The sequence below is a fragment of the Thunnus thynnus genome, chromosome 6 (genome assembly GCF_963924715.1).
Source record: "Thunnus thynnus chromosome 6, fThuThy2.1, whole genome shotgun sequence".
Classification (NCBI taxonomy): Eukaryota; Metazoa; Chordata; class Actinopteri; order Scombriformes; family Scombridae; genus Thunnus; species Thunnus thynnus.
This window is the reverse complement of record NC_089522.1, coordinates 35,397,468-35,416,300: the sequence shown is the minus strand read 5'-3', so window position 1 is coordinate 35,416,300 and position 18,833 is coordinate 35,397,468. Positions and strand designations below refer to the sequence as shown.

General features: G+C 39.6%; 1 protein-coding gene across 1 annotated transcript in view; it reads left to right on the top strand.

Annotated features, from left to right (window-relative positions):
- Positions 1-7,827: 7,827 nt before the first annotated feature.
- Positions 7,828-18,833, top strand: part of LOC137185221 (CMRF35-like molecule 9) — a 46,365-nt gene continuing 35,359 nt past the window's right edge. The window contains exons 1-6 of the mRNA XM_067593563.1: positions 7,828-7,914; positions 9,547-9,876; positions 10,226-10,414; positions 11,237-11,335; positions 12,104-12,141; positions 12,223-12,372. Of these exons, the coding sequence (XP_067449664.1) occupies positions 7,875-7,914; positions 9,547-9,876; positions 10,226-10,414; positions 11,237-11,335; positions 12,104-12,141; positions 12,223-12,372 (846 nt within the window). The 5' untranslated portion in view covers positions 7,828-7,874. The remainder of the gene's footprint in view (positions 7,915-9,546; positions 9,877-10,225; positions 10,415-11,236; positions 11,336-12,103; positions 12,142-12,222; positions 12,373-18,833) is intronic.

Genomic DNA, 18,833 nt, shown 5'->3' with positions numbered 1-18,833 from the left:
CATCATAGATAAAGTATTTTACATTTAATGAGCAGCAAAGTGTCTTTGAATACATCAGAGTGAGTCAAAAGTCACCATCGCTGTACATCGGCCACGGGTCTATCAATAACAGAGACGGTCTTTGATGCATTAACGATTCCAAATGCTGCTGTAATATCATTATAGCTTCTTTTTTATTTGAGAAATAGGTTTATCTCTTAAAATATAAACAATTGATGTTATGCTGTTATGCAAACGTCTTAAGCAAATGCTGCACACTCACATACTCGTATTTTCTTGATTTTATCTGTATATTCAATAGTATCTACATATTCTATATATTCCAGTTTTTAAACTGTTTTTATTTTATTTTATTATTATTATTAGGACTCAGTGGGTTTTATCCTCTATCTTATGTTGTGCATTCTGTTTATCCTATTTTCACTTTATTTCATCTTATTTTTATTATAATCAAATGGGTTTTATTCTCCATCTTATTTTTAAATGTTTTTATGTCTTTTTTCATGTGAAGCATTTGGATTTTGGAATTTTTCTTTACTTTCCCAAAGGAACGTCTGTCCAAGTACACTCTGATTGACTTGATTAACACAGTAGGTGTTGTAATTTACATAATTAATGTTACTATAACTCCACCAGTTTATCATTCTGTCCCTTTTTTAATTTACATAAACCAAACATCTGGTGCCACCGTATCTCTGGTGTTCTTTAAGATGCCATGCTGAGGAGTGATGTGATTGATCTACTCATGAGGTGTTGAGCCCTGAGCGGTCTATAAATATTCATGCCTGATCAATACTTGTTGGATTTTCGTTGCAACTGTTTATGAATCTTTGTGGAATTAATTTGACATCTATTATGCTGGAAATCATACTTTTTGTGTCTCTTTGATTATGCATTTTTCCTAAACTATGTCCTGCAGATATAATTAAACCAACTATACTAATCATTGTTTCACCACTCAAAGCTCCTGCTATCCAGGCGCGAAAGACTCTTGTTGGATGGATTTCTCAGAATAAATTCTGGCAAGATCATGTTGTTGTCCTGTGACTATTTGAAACACCTAAAATGTCTTACAACATCATCACACCAACATCTACACAGGCAATAAGAATTCTGAAAGCAAACTGGATCATTAGTGTATCTGAACTGGAGCATCCTCCCATCAAATCCATCTGGATACATGGCTGGTTAATTTAAAGAGGAATGACTGCCAAGCAAAACAACACTGAGCAGAGATGTTAAGTAACAAACATACTCAAAATCATTGAAAAGAAGTGAAGTTGTGACTCAGAAGAAAGCAGACTTTTAAAGCAGAAAGTTGAGTTAAATATATATGAACAACATAACGACTGATACAAGTTCAAACATATTCCATCCAGTTTTTGCCACTCTTGAGTTAATTTCAGCCTTTTTCTGGAACACTTTCCCATCAGACTGAGTTCTCCAGTGGAGGATGTTAAGCTCATGTTTTTGTACGTCCTTCCTAATCTATGAAATTTAAATGAATGAAATAAAGAGATCAAATACCAGCAAGAGCAGAGAGACAGCGGTCAAGAAGCAGTGACTGTAATAAAGGTCCTGTCAGTCATTTGCTGGAAGTTCAACTTGCAGGTCATATGATCCACAAAACTGGACGTGAAGGATTATATTTGTTATCTGGAGCAACAGAAAACCTTTTTCCAGGTAAATCTAGATGTTTATATTTACGTTACATCGTTTAGCAGATGCTCTTACCCAGAGAGACTTACTGAAGGCCAACTGCAGGAGGAATCCCTCAGGACCATCTTGGGCTTAGGTGCCTTGCTCAGCAGCACATTGATAGCAGCTCAAACTCTCAAACTATAATAATAATAATAATTATAATAATAATAATAATAATAATAATAATAATAATTTTTATTTATGGAGCACTTTTCAAGCAATAAGCATAAAGTGCTTTTCAAGGGAGAGAAAATTCAAAATAGAACAACATTAGGGACAATTGCAAGAGGTAAAATAATGAAACACAAACATACACACATATATGCATTTATCTACACAAGTTAAAGATAAAAACTCTCATGACCATAGAAATGTGTTCTATCAGCTGTTAGGAAAAGTCATTCTATAATTAAAGCTGCAAGCAGCGTTGGTCGGGACCTCACACTCTGGCCCGTCGGAATCAGATCATTTTGCCTTTTAAAAATGAGGGATATTTCTTATAAGTGTGGTGTGCTTTTATTTTGAAAGTTTGATTGAAAGGTGTACTGTCAGGTGTGTAGAGACAATAAGTAACTGCAGCTGGACACAGAAAAATACTCATATATTTGAATGGAGAGTGTGAGCGAACCCACACCTTTTTGAACATTTACTGCTTCCACATAGTTTTAGATACAAACTTCATTTGAACTTTAAATGAGTCACGAGACTTTGACCTACAAATCTTGAATTTACATGTTTTTTCTATCTTTTATTGTTTTTGAGATATTAGAGTGTGAGTTTTAAAGTCTTTTCTTGCCCCTCCTGTGATTTTATAATGAGTGTGTATTGCGGAATGTTTCACAGCACTGAGGGAGTGACATCACCAGGAGCAGTTGGAGAGGAGGATTTTAGAGTACGCTTCTTGTGAAATCTCCTCATAAATCCCATGACTTTGGCCAAAGCTTACATTAAATCATATTTTAGTAGGAAATTTCGTTGCAATTCCATTGATACAGGTTTGAAAGTGGTCAGACTTATAGTTTAGACGTCAGAAGCCTCTGTTTGACACAATGTTCATGCCCATAGATATCCTCCCCATTGGTTTACATTGTAAGGGTGATGTGGCACTGCAACTTTCAGGGTTTATAAAATCCAAACCGTTCGAGTTATTACAAAGTTTTTAACAACTTTTTTTCAGCATACTGTCATAAGTCATGTATTAAAGTTTGAAGCTGATACCATTAATACCCTCAGAGGAGATAGCGTTTGTTCAAAATTGGAGCAAAGTCTTACTTTGAAAGTCTGATTGCGGACTTCCTGTTGGATTTAGGTCAGGGGTGTCAGTGTATGATTTGTAGGTCTTGATGAGACAAATTATTGAGTTTTGGTTTGATCTCTCTACGACATTCCTACGGGCCGTGGTGGCCATTTTAGTTACATAGGTGGTGCTAGAGAGTACATTTTGGCACTTTAGGGGTTAATTTTTACATTTTATCAAATATTTCACCAGACCTGATGTGTGTGCCAAATTTGGTGAGTTTTTGAGAATGTTTAGGGGGTCAAATTTAGGGTTTAAGAGGCGTAATAATAAAGAAACAAACAAACAAACAAACACACGAAAAACAATAGGGCCCTCACCCTTAGGCGAAGACTACTGTTTTACAGTAGTCCTCTGCCTTTTGGGCTCGGTCCCTAAAAATATGTTTTAAGATGAGATTTAAAGGCAGTGACAGAGTCAGCTGATCTGATGCCGAGGAACCAGTACTGCAAAAGCTCAATGTTTGTTTTAAACCTGGACTCTGGAATAGTCAGAGACCCAGACTGGCAGACCTGAGGGGGCTGTATGGACAGTACAGTGTGAGGAGCTCAGTTATAAACTCTGGTGCCAGATCATTCAGAGCCTTGTATGTGATTAATAGCACTTTAAAATGGATTCGAAGATACTGGAAGCCAGTGCAGTGAAGCCAAGATTGGTGTGATGTGAGAGAATACTCCAGTACTCAGTAATCAATAGCCAGTAGTCAATACTCCCACTGCTGAAATTTGAACAATTTGGAGCTGCTCCATAGTTCGACTGGTCAGGCAGGTAAACGAGGCATTACAGTAATCAAGGTGGGAGGATATAAGAGATGTATAATTCTTTCTGTATTACTGAAGGACAGAACTGATCTAATTCTGGAAATATTTCTCAGTTGATAAAAACACAACTGGACTAATTTCTTTACATGTTGCTCCAGGCTCAAGTTACTGTCCAGGATAACACTCAGAATTTTTGTAGCTGACTTTATGTTGAGAGTGAGGAGGCAGAGGAGAGGCTGTGTTTGTTCTGAGACGTGTTCAGGGCCGATGATGAGAACTTCTGTCTTGTCAGAGTTAAATTTGAAGAAGTTCTGGGACATCCAGCTTTTTATGTCATGTAGACAAATATGTAAGGAGGCTAATTTACTGGTGTCAGAAGGTTTAAATGACAGGTACAGCTGTGTATCATCTGCGTAGCTATGGAGGGAGATGTTGTGATGACGGATCATCTGTCCCAGGAGTAACATGTAAACAGAACAGGTCCCAAGAGTGATCCTTGTGGTATTCCATGTTTAGACTGAACAGTTTGTGAGATAAATTCCCCAACAGTAACAAAAATTTCCTGTTGGTACGAGAAAAACCAGCCCAGAATGGTTCCAGTAATATCCGCCCACTGTTTTACTCTGTCCATAAGGACAGAATGGTCGATGGTATCAAATGCTGCACTGAGGTCAAGCAGTAGTAACACAGAACATGCACCAGAGTCTGCAGCCATCAGTAGATCTTTGTGGAGGGCAGTTTCTGCATGTTAGTTTGAAACTGGCAGGTAGTTTTTAGGTCTGAGGGGTTTTAAACTTTGTCCCTTCAGCAGCGGTTGAACACAAGAGGTTTTAAAAATATCTGGGACAACTCCAGAGGTCAGAGAGCTATTGATGATGGTCAGCAGTGTTGGGCTGATTGACTCTATTGCTTCTTTAAGCAGTTTTGTTGGAATAATATCAAGGATGTGTCACTTATGAGAGTCTCATAAGTGACACAGTTTTCCTAAGAGCCTGCATATATATTGGTCTAGAATAATCCAACACATCCATGGAAGGGCTAAGGAGGTTGACTACAGAGGCGGGAGGAGTGATATTTACCCCAATATGATCAGTCTTTTCTATGAAGAAGGTAAGAATTTTGTCACAGTCGGCTGGAGAAGACACATCAGCAGTAGGCAGAGGAGGGTTTACAAACTGATTGATGATATTAAACAGGATTCAGGGTGGTGCTGTTTGGCTGAAATTAGCTGTGAGAAATACTGGTCCCTGGCCTCCCTTACCTTACAACTGTAAGAAGTTAGTAATTCTTTTAGTGATGAATAATGAACCTGCAAGTTATTGGACTTCCACCTGTGTTCAACTTTTCTACAGGTTCTTTTAAGGCTACAAATTTTTTCATTCATCCATGGAGCTGTTTTGACAGTGGACTTAAGTTTAGTTTTAAAAGGAGCAACCATGTCCAGGGTGGATAAGCATAATTAATTAAAGGCTGATAACTGGTCATTTGTGTTAGAAAGAATGGGCAAATTGTTACTAGCAGTGTTAAAAAATAATACGGCTAGTAAAAGTTTTGCCTGTAAGCTCAGAATGCTAACCACTACGCTGCCACCACTCAAACAAGTGTATATGCTGTGAACCACAATGATGTTTTACTGCTGCAATTCACAAGCTTATATGCATGTTTTGACTATCAGATTCAGCTGAACTGAACCAAAGTTTAGCCTCATTGGGATTTGATCACACTCTTGTTGGGCCTCAAACCATGAGGTCACACAGAGAAGGCCTACATGTAACCTGTGAGGCCTGACCACGAGGTGCTTTATTCCTTTGTTTTCCCCGAGATAAAGGAATAGCGCCAAAAATGCTGCTTAGACAATGGGAGTCCATTGCAAACTTCATTTCCAAGGATGCTTTGCGATTTTCACACCTCAGCAGGGAGCAGTCAACATACAGTCTCATTGGCGGAGACGCTCCTGCACAGCGGAGCATCCTGATGACGCAGCCGTGACATCACCGCCCCTTTAAAAACTGAACGGGCCCTGAAGCACACGCCTTTCCCATGTCACTGAGGAACTCCTGTTCCTCTGTGAGTCAGCTGACTAAAGGGGGTACCCCACGCACGTGTTTTCTCCTCATCGAAGACTCCCCTCGCCGGACGAGACGAGACTTCGCCCGTGTTCACCCGAACACATTCCTGGATCCGAGAGAGAACACTGCTGCAACCAGCGTCCTCGAATTCCCTAGAGACGGAAGAAACGCTTCTTCACTGAGTCGACTCTGCTGTTCTCTCCGCCACGCCGCCGAGAGCCAGCTGCCATGCTTTTCGCCGACCGTGCGAGAACGGCCACCGTCTGCATCCAAGCCCAGGACAAAGCCAGACATAACGACGGATTACACACAAACCCAGCTCACTTTCTGAAGCGACCCAAGTAAGAGGCATAAGTCTGGGCAGAGGCAGTGTTAGTTGTGTGTTCTTATCAGCATCAGTTGCTGTTGTTTAGCATTTAGCTCTTAGCTTTTGCTATTGTTTGTTGTGCTGTTGACGGACCGCCAAGTCCATTTTTCTCTGTTTACTCTTAGGAGTATTTTAAGTTTGCTGCCTGTTTAGTTGTGTTCACCACACTAGACTGTTTTGTGTTTGTCCCGCTCGGGACTACTGCTGTGTTTGTGCCATCGTGAGTCAGGAAGTAAGTTGCTTTGTCGGTCAGAAACCAGACAACGTGCGTTACAGACTGCCGTCCGTACGCGCACTGTCTGTGGACAAAGCCGCTTCTCTTCCTCTCACGATCGCTTTCTCTCCTTCTTCCTTCTCTCTTCTGACTAACACATACACGCATGCACACACACATACACGCACCGACATCTTTTGCACATCTGATGGTCAGATAACGTCGGACAAAGCTTCGCTTTGTCTTTCTTTATCCACCATCAGACACCTGTGTTTTTCACAGAAGTGGGTGAGTGCAAGACGCTGTCCGCCAGGCGGCACCGTCTTGCTTCTGTCTAACCAAGACACCGCCACATTTCTGCCATCCGTTTCTCGCGCGACGTGACTTCCTCCCATAGTCATGTCCGCGTCGCAGACCGACGACGTCATCACGTCAGGCCCCGTCGCCATCTTGTCACACGCACGCTCACACACACACACACATGCATTCCCCTGCATGTGTCCAACCCTGTACATAGCTGTTTGTGTTTGTTTGGTAGGATTAGATTTTAGGATAGTCGTTTATTGAATGAAGCATTTGTTAACTTTGTTAATTTTAGCAAGTTTAATAAACACTGTTATATCTTTAAAGAGAAGTTCTTCTGTCATTATTGTGTGTAATATTGTGAAAAGTGGCTGATTGAAGGAGTCAGAGCTCAAATTCACCCTTCTTTGTTCATCCTTGAATGTTGATATCTCTCAGATATTAACATTCTAGGTGAACTCCCATTTATGAGACTACCTTGTTTGGTTATTGGTCCCGGTTTCCGGGTGGTGCCCCATATTCGTTAATTCATATTAATAATTCTATTGTCATAATTAGTTAATTGTCCTTGATAATTGATAATTATTGCAAATAATCAACTGTGTTCCTCACAGATCCAACAGTTGGTGCCCGAATTATTGATTAAGGTTAACAATATCTTATTTTCATAATTCATAATTATCTATGATAATTATTAATTATTGCTAATAACCAAACGCACTACTGCCCGTCCCAACACTCTTGTGATTTATTTGCAGTTTTACATTTTACTTTCAAACATCTGATGCATGCAGGGCTGAGAGGTCAGTCTCACAACATCCTACTAGAGATGAACTGCAGGTTAATGAGCTCATAACAGGAAGGGAACGAGAACTGAAACACACTGCTTGAGCTGTTTCTCACAGTATCAGCAAAAGGGCAGCCATCCCAGTGATGAAAAATGGAGATAATATAGAGACTGTGTGGTGTACATGACAGAGAAAATTGCATTATTACAGCCACAGACAATATTAAAAGGTATGATCTGAGCAATATGAAGTCTGCTACAGAGTCTCAGAGGCTGTGAGTTGTGGTTGGAGGAGGAACTCCATCATTTAGAGAAGTGAGTGAGTTTGTCAGTGAAGGAGGAAGAGAAGCAGCATTAAACCATCAGAGCTTCAACATGAAAGTCCGACACAGTCTGATCTGCTTCTTCCTCCTCAGTGAGTTCACTCTGTATTTCTCTCTTTCTTTAACAAATCAGTTTATTTCTTTATTTACAGTCAGTCTGAACTTTTTTCACTATTATCTGTCAGTGGTTTCTGTGGTTAACATGGTGATCAGTCACTTTAATATGAAATGACGACTTCTTCAGTTACTTCCAGCTGACTTCACCTGGTAAAACCAAGGAACAACTAACCATAAATCATAATGTTAAGTTTTGTTATCATTGGCCAGTTGACAGTTTGTAAGTCACGTTTGTTTCTGTCTCATTTTAAGAATTTGCCTAAAAAAAGATTCTCAAACTATCTTTCAAAAAGAAGAAGAAACCTGAGCGTCACAACCACAGTAAATCTGCCGTCAGGCTGAAACCAACAAAGTGTGAAACCAACAAAGTGTGAAAACAACAAAGTGTGAAACCAACAAAGTGTGAAACCAACAAAGTGTGAAAACAACAAAGTGTGAAACATCAGTTAACCCTGTTAGACCAGAAACAGCTTTATGAACTTTATAAACCTAAAAATCATTTTTCAAACTACAATATTTTAGAAAATGCAAACTTTTTAATATCTTTCTCATTTCACCTGCCGTCACAGAATACTTGAGATAATATTTGTTTTGCCTGATTTCAGCAAAGCAGTTTAAAGATCAAAGTGTGATTTTAATGCCTGTTTCAGTGAGGAGAGAGTAGGAGCTGATCACTAACTACAGCTGCACATAGAAAAGCAACTGCAGCAACTGGAACAGCTGAGAGTCTCACAAATACAGTAAACGCTGTATAAGTTTAACTGACTGTAGATCAGTTCAGTCAGCTGTCTGTTCTGTTCAATAGGAACAAACAGTGAAGACATGAACATGTTGAAATCTACAGACACACATGAGCTGCTGGTCTGTGGCTGAAGTCTGGACTTCAGAAATAATCTCATTCTTTGCACCAGAGTCTGTGTGAAGGTTTCAGTTGGTTTCATTCTTGTTGACATGTTTATTTCTACAGCAACTCAAAGTTCTTTATAATAAAACATAAAAGACAAAATGTAAAGGAAACATTGTCAAAAGGCACATTTATGGAGTTAAATAAATGTATAAATAAGAATAATACTATTAATAAATAAATGTTTAGTGTGAGATGATTAAAAAACTAAATTGAATTGAATAAAAGCCAACAAACAGAAAAGTCTTCAGTCTTGATGTAAAAGAACTGAGATCTGCAGCAGAACTTGAGTTCAGATATGTGGAGCATAAAACCTGAAGCTGCTTCTCCAGGTTTAGTTTGGACTCTGAGGACAGAAAGCAGACCTGATCCAGACCACCTGAGAGTCTGGATGCTTCATAACGCAGCAGCAGATCACAGATGTATTTTAATGAGTTCATTACAGCATATATAGATAGAAACTTTATTGATCCTGACGGAAACATCTACATTTGCAAAGTAGATTTCTTTCTTCTTTTGGGAGCATCAAAGTGAAACTGAGTCAAATCAAGTTATGAGCAGAATGTGAGACTGGTTGAACTGGGCAGCTCCCAGTGTGACTCTGTGGTTCTGTAAACATGTGAAGCAGGAAATATTGTGATCAGACTGCAGCATCTTACAGGAGATACAGACAGTAACTGTTGATTGTTCTTCTTTCCAACAGGCCTCATCAATGCAGTAATCCCTGTTCATGAAGGAACTGAAGGAGGAAACATCACAGTCGCCTGCAACTTCAACCTCTCTGGAAACAAAAAGTTCTTTTGTAAAGAAGAATGTGAAGAAGGAAACGTTCTCATTGAAACAACTGATGTCAGAGCTCAGAGTGGCAGATACAGCCTTGAATATAAGGAAGGATTTTATCCAGTATATTCTACAATTCTGTATGTGAGCATCTCACAGCTGACCAAGTCTGACTCAGGACGGTACAGATGTGGTTTGGAAAGAACTCTGTTAGATGATGGATTTTCAGAGTTTGAGATCAGAGTCTCAGATGGTGAGTTTCTAAGTTATGAAAATATTCTTCCTGAAGAAAACTGTAACTGTTTACTGACCACTGATGATGTTTCACATAACCTCAATATTCAGTATTTGGTCTAAAACATGATATTTTCATCACTTTGTACGTTGATAACTGCTCCTTTAAAACCTGATAAACTCAGTGACTCAAGCAAAGATGCACTACAGTGTAAAACAGTATTAATGAACCAATCACCTTGTTTACTTCTGCATTCTTATCTGCATTATTATTATTATGATTAAAATGTTTTGTTTTAGTTTTCTCAAACAAGATTTCTGTGTATCAGTATCTGATGTTTTATTGTTCACGGCTCCGACCACTTCAGTCCCATCAGCCTCCGCTCCACCAGGAAGCTTCACACCTTCATCATCCTCCCCTGAAACCACAGAGCAGTCTCACCAGCAGCAGACTGACAGACCAACTGCACCACCTGCACCACCTGCACCACCTGCACCACCTGCACCACTTGCACCACCTTCACCACCTTCACCACCTGCACCACCTGCACCTTTAGGTACATTTACATGTTCAAAGGTTATTTCTCTTTCTAATGGCGACTCTCAGTCACAGCTGAGTGAGAACTTGGAGTTCATACAAAGCTCAAAGCCTCACTGGATGATGATCATTTGTATCATCTTTTCAGTTTTCCAGAAAGACAGAAGAAATAAACCCTTTAAGAACAAGAACTTTGAAGGGTGAAATCTGATCAAACAGAAGCCAGAAGTGAGCAGGACGTGAGTTTTCTATATGAAGAGTGTAGGAGACCATTGAACTACAGGATCTGATGCAAGATGAAAGAGTGAAATATGAAACCTGTGTAGATTGTTATATAATGATAATCATGTATTCATATATATGTATAAAGTTATAAATAATATTAATACTGGCTCACATCAGATCCAGAAACAGTGAAGTTATGATGATATATATATATATATATATATGCGCTGTATACTGTATGCAGTGCATTAATGCATAGGTAACATATTATTTGGTTATTTGATTATAATGATTTGCATATTTGACTGGTAACTGTACAGTTATCCAGGAGTTACAACTATTTTGACAGCATTTCATGAGTCATTTGTGGCTCCACATATACAACTACTGCTCAGAATGACACTACGTCATTTTGCAACCCAGAAATTATGTTTATATGAGACTAAACTGTTTCCCAGTGACGTTGTGTTATCGAATGTAATCTAATGTTTATGACAAAACATATCTGCTGTCAGTTTAGTCGTATATGAACGTAATTTCTAGGCGACAGAGTTGCATATTGAACCCAGAAATGTTCGTGTGAAACAAACTTATTCTACCACTCAACCTGTCACAGGTGTGGAGCTGTATGTGCGCGTGGCTCTGACCATCATGGTTGTCCTGGTTTCACTGGGTTTGCTGATATTCTGCATGAGGAGGACCAATAATAATAAAGGTAAGACAACAGGAAACACATGACACCATTTACAGTCACACTGTACTCTTTAGACAGGACGATGGTTTCTTCTTGTGAGGAAAACATGATTTTAGCTGATTTTAGTAAGACCATGGATCATGCTGTCTAACAGAAAAAACAAACAACAAACAAAATTTAAAACAACCAACATGATGCTTAAAAAGACTTTAAACAACCAACATGATGTTTTAAAAGACTTTAAACAACCAACGTGATGCTTAAAAAGACTTTAAACAACCTAGAGGTTCCTTCTCTGTCAAATGAATCTAACGGCTGCTGCAGCAGTTCTGAGAAACTTGTTTTCTTTGTTTGCATCGTGTCACAGAGCTGGAATAAGTGTTTTCCTCTTTATTTCCTGAACGTTAGCTTTAGTTATGGCAAATATTCCAAAGGCAAGCTCCTCTAACTCAGCTATTCCCAAAACGTTTGCCTTTGTTCCACAGACGTTTACAGGAAATGAAACCTGTTGTGGTGTCAGGACCTCGGTGGTGAGATTACAGCTGGTGGTGTATGAGGCAGAGATCACGACCTCTGTCTCTGTTCATATATGGTCTCTGGTGCTGGATGTGAATGTCGTGCAGAGACTCCTGCTGTGACTGCTTTTCAGTCTGGTGCAGAGTAATAAATCATCTGAACAGCTTTGAACATCAGTTTTGGCTTCTGCTGACAGTTTTGGACTAAAACTAGAAATGAAACTACATGTTTAGTTCTTCTCTCTCTGACTGAGACGGATGTTTGTTCTTTCAGATGCTTCTGCAGATACAGAGTTGACGTCTGTCACAGAGGTGAGTTTGAGGTCAATTTGTGAAATCTGAGCATCATTATCTGATATTAATGCAAACCAAGCGCCTCCTCTCCTGCTGCAGGCCAACCGAGTGAACGAGGAGATCAGAGAGGACAGACGGAGCAGATCTCCTCCTGAAGCGTCTTCAGCTAGCGTCTACGCCAACTTCACCAAACCAACTGAAACCACCAGCGACCACAGCTTGACCACTGCAGCCAGTTCTCAGCACAAAGTAAGAAATAACTGTGGCAGCATTTTATCTTTGAGCTCAAAAAACAGAAGCTTTAGACTGAATCCTTTAAAAAACTCAACATGGTAATAGTTTGATTTTCACACATTTCACAAAGAGACGTGTATAAGTTATATCTCTGATATACAGAGATATGTGTAGGTTATATCTCAGATATAAAGAGAATCACAGGTTTTAATTAGAAGTTACTCAGATAAATCAGTACAGGTGGAAAACAACCTCCGGTTACACCTGTCAGCATGTCAAAATCAATAAATCAATCAATCAATTTTTATTTATATAGCGCCATATCACAACAAAAGTCATCTCAAGGCACTTTTCACATAGAGCAGGTCAAGACCGTACTCTTTAATTTACAGAGACCCAACAATTCCCCCATGAGCAGCACTTGGCGACTGTGGTAAGGAAAAACTCCCCTTTAACGGGTAGAAACCTCAAGCAGACTCTTGGTGGGCGGCCATCTGCTTTGACCGGTTGGGTTGAGAGAGAGAAAGGGGGCGTGGGGGGGGGACAGAATAACAACAATCATAACAACAACAACAAGCATAAGCATCAATAGACAGGGAAGGATGCCATCAGGACTGTGAAGGACCGCGAAGGCTCGGCCCAGAACCCAGGGGTTCCTGTAAGATGAGAAAGCACAAAAAACTCCGGGGAAGAAGCAAAGTTAGTGACATGCATTGATGTTACATGAATGCATACAGATGGAGAGGAGGAGGAGGAGAGAGGAGCTCAGTGCATCATGGGAAGTCCCCCAGCAGTCTAGGCCTATAGCAGCATAACTAAGGGCTGATCCAAGGCGAGCCTGGTCGGCCCTAACTATAAGCTTTATCAAAAAGGAAAGTCTTAAGCCTACTCTTAAACATAGAGAGGGTGTCTGCACCCTGGACCCAATCTGGAAGATGGATCCACAGGAGAGGAGCCTGATAGCTGAAGGCTCTGCCTCCCATTCTACTTTTAAATACTGTAGGAACCACCAGTAAGCTGCATACTGGGAGCACAGTGTTCTAGTGGGATAATACGGTACTATGAGCTCTTCAAGATATGATGGTGCCTGACCATTAAGGGCTTTGTAAGTTAGGAGAAGGATTTTAAATTCTATTCTAGATTTTACAGGAAGCTAATGTAGTAAAGCTAAAATGGGAGAAATGTGATCTCTTTTTCTAGTTTTAGTCAGAACACGTGCAGCTGCATTCTGGACCAGCTGGAGAGTCTTTAGAGACTTGTTAGGGCAGCCTGATAATAAGGAATTACAATAATCCAGCCTAGAAGTAACAAATGCGTGGACTAGCTTTTCTGCATCTTTTAGGGACAGGATGTGCCTGATTTTTGTGATATTACGTAAGTGAAAAAAGGCAGTCCTTGAAATTTGATTTATGTGGGAGTTAATGGACATATCCTGATCAAAGATAACTCACAGATTCCTTATGGTGGTGCTGGAGGCCAGGGTAATGCCATCCAGAGTAGCTATATCATTAGATAATGTGTTTCTGAGGTGTTTAGGGCCAAACACAATAACTTCAGTTTTATCTGAGTTTAGTAGCAGAAAATTGCAGGTCATCCAGGTCTTTATGTCGTTAAGGCATGCTTGGAGTTTGTTTAACTGATTGGGTTCATCTGGCATCATTGATAAATTTAATTGGGTGTCATCTGCATAACACTGAACATTTATGGAGTGCTTCCTAATAATATTACCTAAAGGAAGCATATACAAGGTGAATAGTATTGGTCCAAGTACAGAACCTTGTGGAACTCCGTGTCTAACTTTTGCCTTCACGGAGGATTCATCATTAACATGTACAAACTGAAATCGGTCTGATAAATAGGACTTAAACCAGCTTAATGCAGTTCCTTTAATGCCAATTAAATGTTCCAGTTGGCTTAAACACCTTAGAAAGGTCACATGGCCTTAGTGAACTCACATTTAGCAAGATTGTGCTCTTTTACAGAGTTGGTCTGTATTATGCATCATTATATAATAAGTTACTCTCTATGCCAAAAATTATTTAACCAAAAGTGTTTCCCTTAATAGTGTGTTTAATGAAAAACATATATAATCAAACAGTTTTTGTTCACAGAGAGAAGTAAGTAACCTGCTGCAGGAACTGTACCAGATTGTGATCATTTCTCGATAACAAGCCACGAGCGTCCGTTATTTAGAGGAGGAAGTCTTCAGACTGTGTTGAAACTTACATGAGAAATGGAGCATGTGAAGACATCATTGATAAAATTTTGAAAAAATTGAAAAAAACTTTTTCCCACGATGAGAGCAAGTCACAGGACACGAGGGGTCACTGAATGAGTATTAAATGATGTGAATCATATGCTATGACTTCAGGATCTCAACCCAACTGAACACCTACGAGAGATTAAGGAATGATGTTTTTTTGAAGAATGATGCTCATCCCTCCAGTAGAGTTCAGAGACTGTAGAATCAATGCCAAAGCTGATGAACATGCAGCCACATTTTGGCTTTTGTAATAACTGGCAGAATTGTGCAAAACACACGTCCACATTTATAATTCAATTTACTGTGATTTTCCTGGTAAACAAATCTTTTATCCATGGTGGACATATACTGTACATTACTTCTGTAGTTCAATGTTGGATCAGTTAGCAGGGCAGATATTCTGCCTACAAGTAGTTCTGATAGGACAGACACAGAACTACTCTCTGGAGACTGAAAACATGATGCTGTCATTAGTCTTTGGAGCCGTTTCTAAACAAACTAACATGACTAAACTCTTCATGATGAAGGAACATGTCACCCAAATATAGAAAATCAGCAGAATGATCCTTTAAGTATCTTATTATGTCAATTATCTATGTTGTGCAAGTTTCAAGGCTCTGTGAGTTGATTTTAATAGCGCACTAAAATGATCTAAAACCAAATGACCCTTGACAGGACTGAACAACTCATTTAAAACTGACAGCAACACTTTCATTAAAATGGCTGCAGGTAATGTAAGTAATGTAGGCACATAGGATTTACTGGCCTGACTGTAAAACCATCAGAGTGGTCCTTTAAGGCTCAGATGATCTCAGTCCCAGCAAACTGAATTTAACAGAGCAACGTTTTGACCTAACAGGGATCTTTATGTAAAAACAAACACATTTGATCAGCATGGCTGAGAGTCAACCTGCTCTCAGACTGGACCAATCAGAGCACAGCTGAATTACGCTGTCTGATGCTGTCAACTAGGAGACGAAACATGCCTCTATGGGAAAGGCGTGTTTTGGCCTAGTTTTGCTACCATGAACTCCTGAATAAGTCACCTGTTACCCCACAAAGTAATGTAGTTAGCTGATGATGCTAACTCTGGTCTCAAAAGTACTCAGGTTCTGTTAGCAGTAAACTAGTCAGTTGGACAAACACACGTTCAGTCCCTTCCTGATACTTTTGCTCTTGAGGTTTTGGAAAGACAATAAAAAAGTTACAAACCCTTCAAACTCTGTGGACTCTGAATGTCGCCCTAATAGTTCCTCATGCAAACTGCTTTGGCATGTGAAGGAATCCAAAGCGTCTCAGACCTTTTTAATGCTTAGTTACAGCTGCTAATCCCTGACTACACAATCACTGCTTGGGAGATGATGGGTTTATTATAACAGATTACCTGGTGGGCTGTTTCAGGTGTGATGTCATTCTTGTCACCTTGCTGAAGTTGTTGATTTTATTTTCAGTTCTCTGTCGTCTAGAAGAAGTCGGGTCCAGTCTCCACCTGCAGGATCAGCAGGGATTAAGAGCAAACTGCTCTACATTCACACAGACGACACAAATGAAAGTGTTTAGATGTCAATCTGTATTCATTGAAGGTCAAAAGATACATTCACTTTTTCATTTTGTGCATAAATGTTTTTGTGAGTTTATCTGAAGCTTATATGAAGCTTCCCGACACCCGTCCACGTCTTTTTAGCATCAAATCTCTCTTTATGTACCTCATATGGACACCTGACTGTGAAGATGTAGGTCAGTACAAGACACAGGCCTCTAAAACACGTCCTCATTGTAATATTCTCTGCAATAATAGAGTTGTGAAGTGAGAGAAGCAGTTTCAAACCATCCTGCTTCTGGAAGTAAAATTCCCATTCCTGTTTTTCCATTGATGATGTGATTCTGTGACACTTTGGATGAGAATGTTGTGCATTTTGGCTTCTTTTTTTCTTTTATTAACTATTTTATTTCCCTTTGTGTTTATTCATACATGTACACACATATATACATATATAAGTAAAATTGCATTGCTGAGCTTTTGAAAAATACCACAAGCCAAAAAGTTTGGGAGCCGCAGGTTTAATCTTTGATGAGGCATATGTGGTTTATAATCTCATCATTATGTTATTTTATGTAAAATTTGAATCTGAAAAGTAACTAAAGCTGTCAAATAAATGCAGTGGAGTAAAAAACATCAAGTATTCACATGAATTATTTTCTCTATAATGTCAGAAAATAGAGAAAACTTGGCTGAGATATTTTCTAACAGTCCAATGTGACGTCTTCAAATGTGTTGTTGTGTCTGACCAACAGCCCAAAACCCAAAGATCCAGTTTATTATTATTTGTGACAAACACATCAGAGGCATCAGATCCTTACATTTGAATAGCTGAAAACAGAAATGTCACATTTAGTTGCAGATTAATTTTCTGTCAATCGTCAAATTAATTAACGGACTAATCACTGCAGTTCTTCTGCTCAGATATCTACAGAATTAAATGCACCAGTGTTCTGTAACTACCACTGGTGGCAGCAGAGGGCGCTGTGCTCACTTCAACAAAGCACTGTCTTCTGTTGTGACTCCACTTCCTCTCCTGCAGACAAAGATAAATGAACGCAGCTTTAGGGTGCGTCTCAAGTCTCTTATTTTATGTCTCCTCGCTGCTCGCCTGAACCGGACGTTGTTCCTGATGCGCCATTTTGACGACTCCCAAGTCTCTTATTTTGCTCGGAGGAGCGAGGAGCGAGGAAACATGAGAGCAGCCTTCATGGAATTCTTTTACCAGCCGACACGCCCCCTTATTGGATATCAGTTATTGATTGGACGCTGCAGCTGATCAGACTGATCTGATACATCACTGCAGTTTCACACCGAAGTGGAGACAGATTATAGATTCAATTTAAATGTTTCACTCCCAAGTTTTATGCTTTACTTGTTTTCTGATTCATCATCGTTAAAATCTATTAATTGTCGGTCTGATCAACAAAAGAACCATTAACAACTTTCTTCATGTATTAGAAAGATTTTTCTTTTCATGATGTTATTTCCTCCATTAAACTGTTTCTTGCTGACAGACAGACTCTTCCTGACTTTAATTTCATCCATAATAACAGTTCAACACATTTATATTTTACATCATTTATCGTCATTTACATTCAGTCACATGTGAGGCTGAAAATTCCTGAACGTCGGGTTTGATATGAGTTACATCATTTCCATTTTCCCTGAAACATTTAGCCAAATACATATTTCCCAGTGTTCAGGAGACACTCTGATCATATTCTGGATTATTGAATGATGAATTCACTATCAGGATTATCAAAAGATACAGATACAAATAATCAATAAATAGTATAAACGCATTCCGCGCATAGAAATGGTTCCTGTGTGTCTGAGCAGGACACAGTATAAATACAGAATGCAGGTTTTTATTTAGGTGTTTGTTAAACAGGAAACAGCTGCAGAGAGGAAACAGCTGCTCTAGCGGTGATAACTGTGAACCTTTATTAGTATTAACACAGTGCACATGTGTGCAGACACAAAACTTCTACAGCTGTTAAAGCCGACTGACAGCTGATCCAGCTGTGATCAGCTGATCCAGCTGTGATCAGCTGTCGCCGTCATCAGAAACGGACGTCGCTTCACATGACGCTTCAGAGGAGAGGACGTCTCATGTCTCTTAAAACACACTTCCTTGTTTCCTCTCCTCGCTTGGTTTCCTTGCGTCTCTCCTGCGTCCACGGTGGGAGGGACTAAGACGCAAGTGAGGGAAACGTGGATGCAATTTAAGAGACTTGGGATGCACCCTTAGTCTGTCATGTGGTCCTTTTCATCTGTGTGACGGTGTAGCAGCTGCTGCATCTGGGACACTCAGGAGGAACAAACACACACAGAAAGAGTTCAAGAAAGTCACCTCCATGTTTCTGCCGTCTGACTTCCTGATTCAGTTTATAGAGGAGCAGCAGAACAACCACAGACTCACATACAGAACAACCAGAGGCAAGAGGAGCACTGAGACAGAGGAGGAAGAGGAGGAGGAGGAGGAAGACAGAAATGGGTTAAAATGTTTATTAACTGTGAGGAACTTAATGATAAAACTCTTTCTTTGCTCTGGTCTAATAAAAGAAATGAAAGAATTTAGAAATCCTTGTGAAATATGAGCCTAGAGATTTTTATGACTTGTCACATATACAAAATACATCTACATCATGTGAAAGACATGTTTACTGT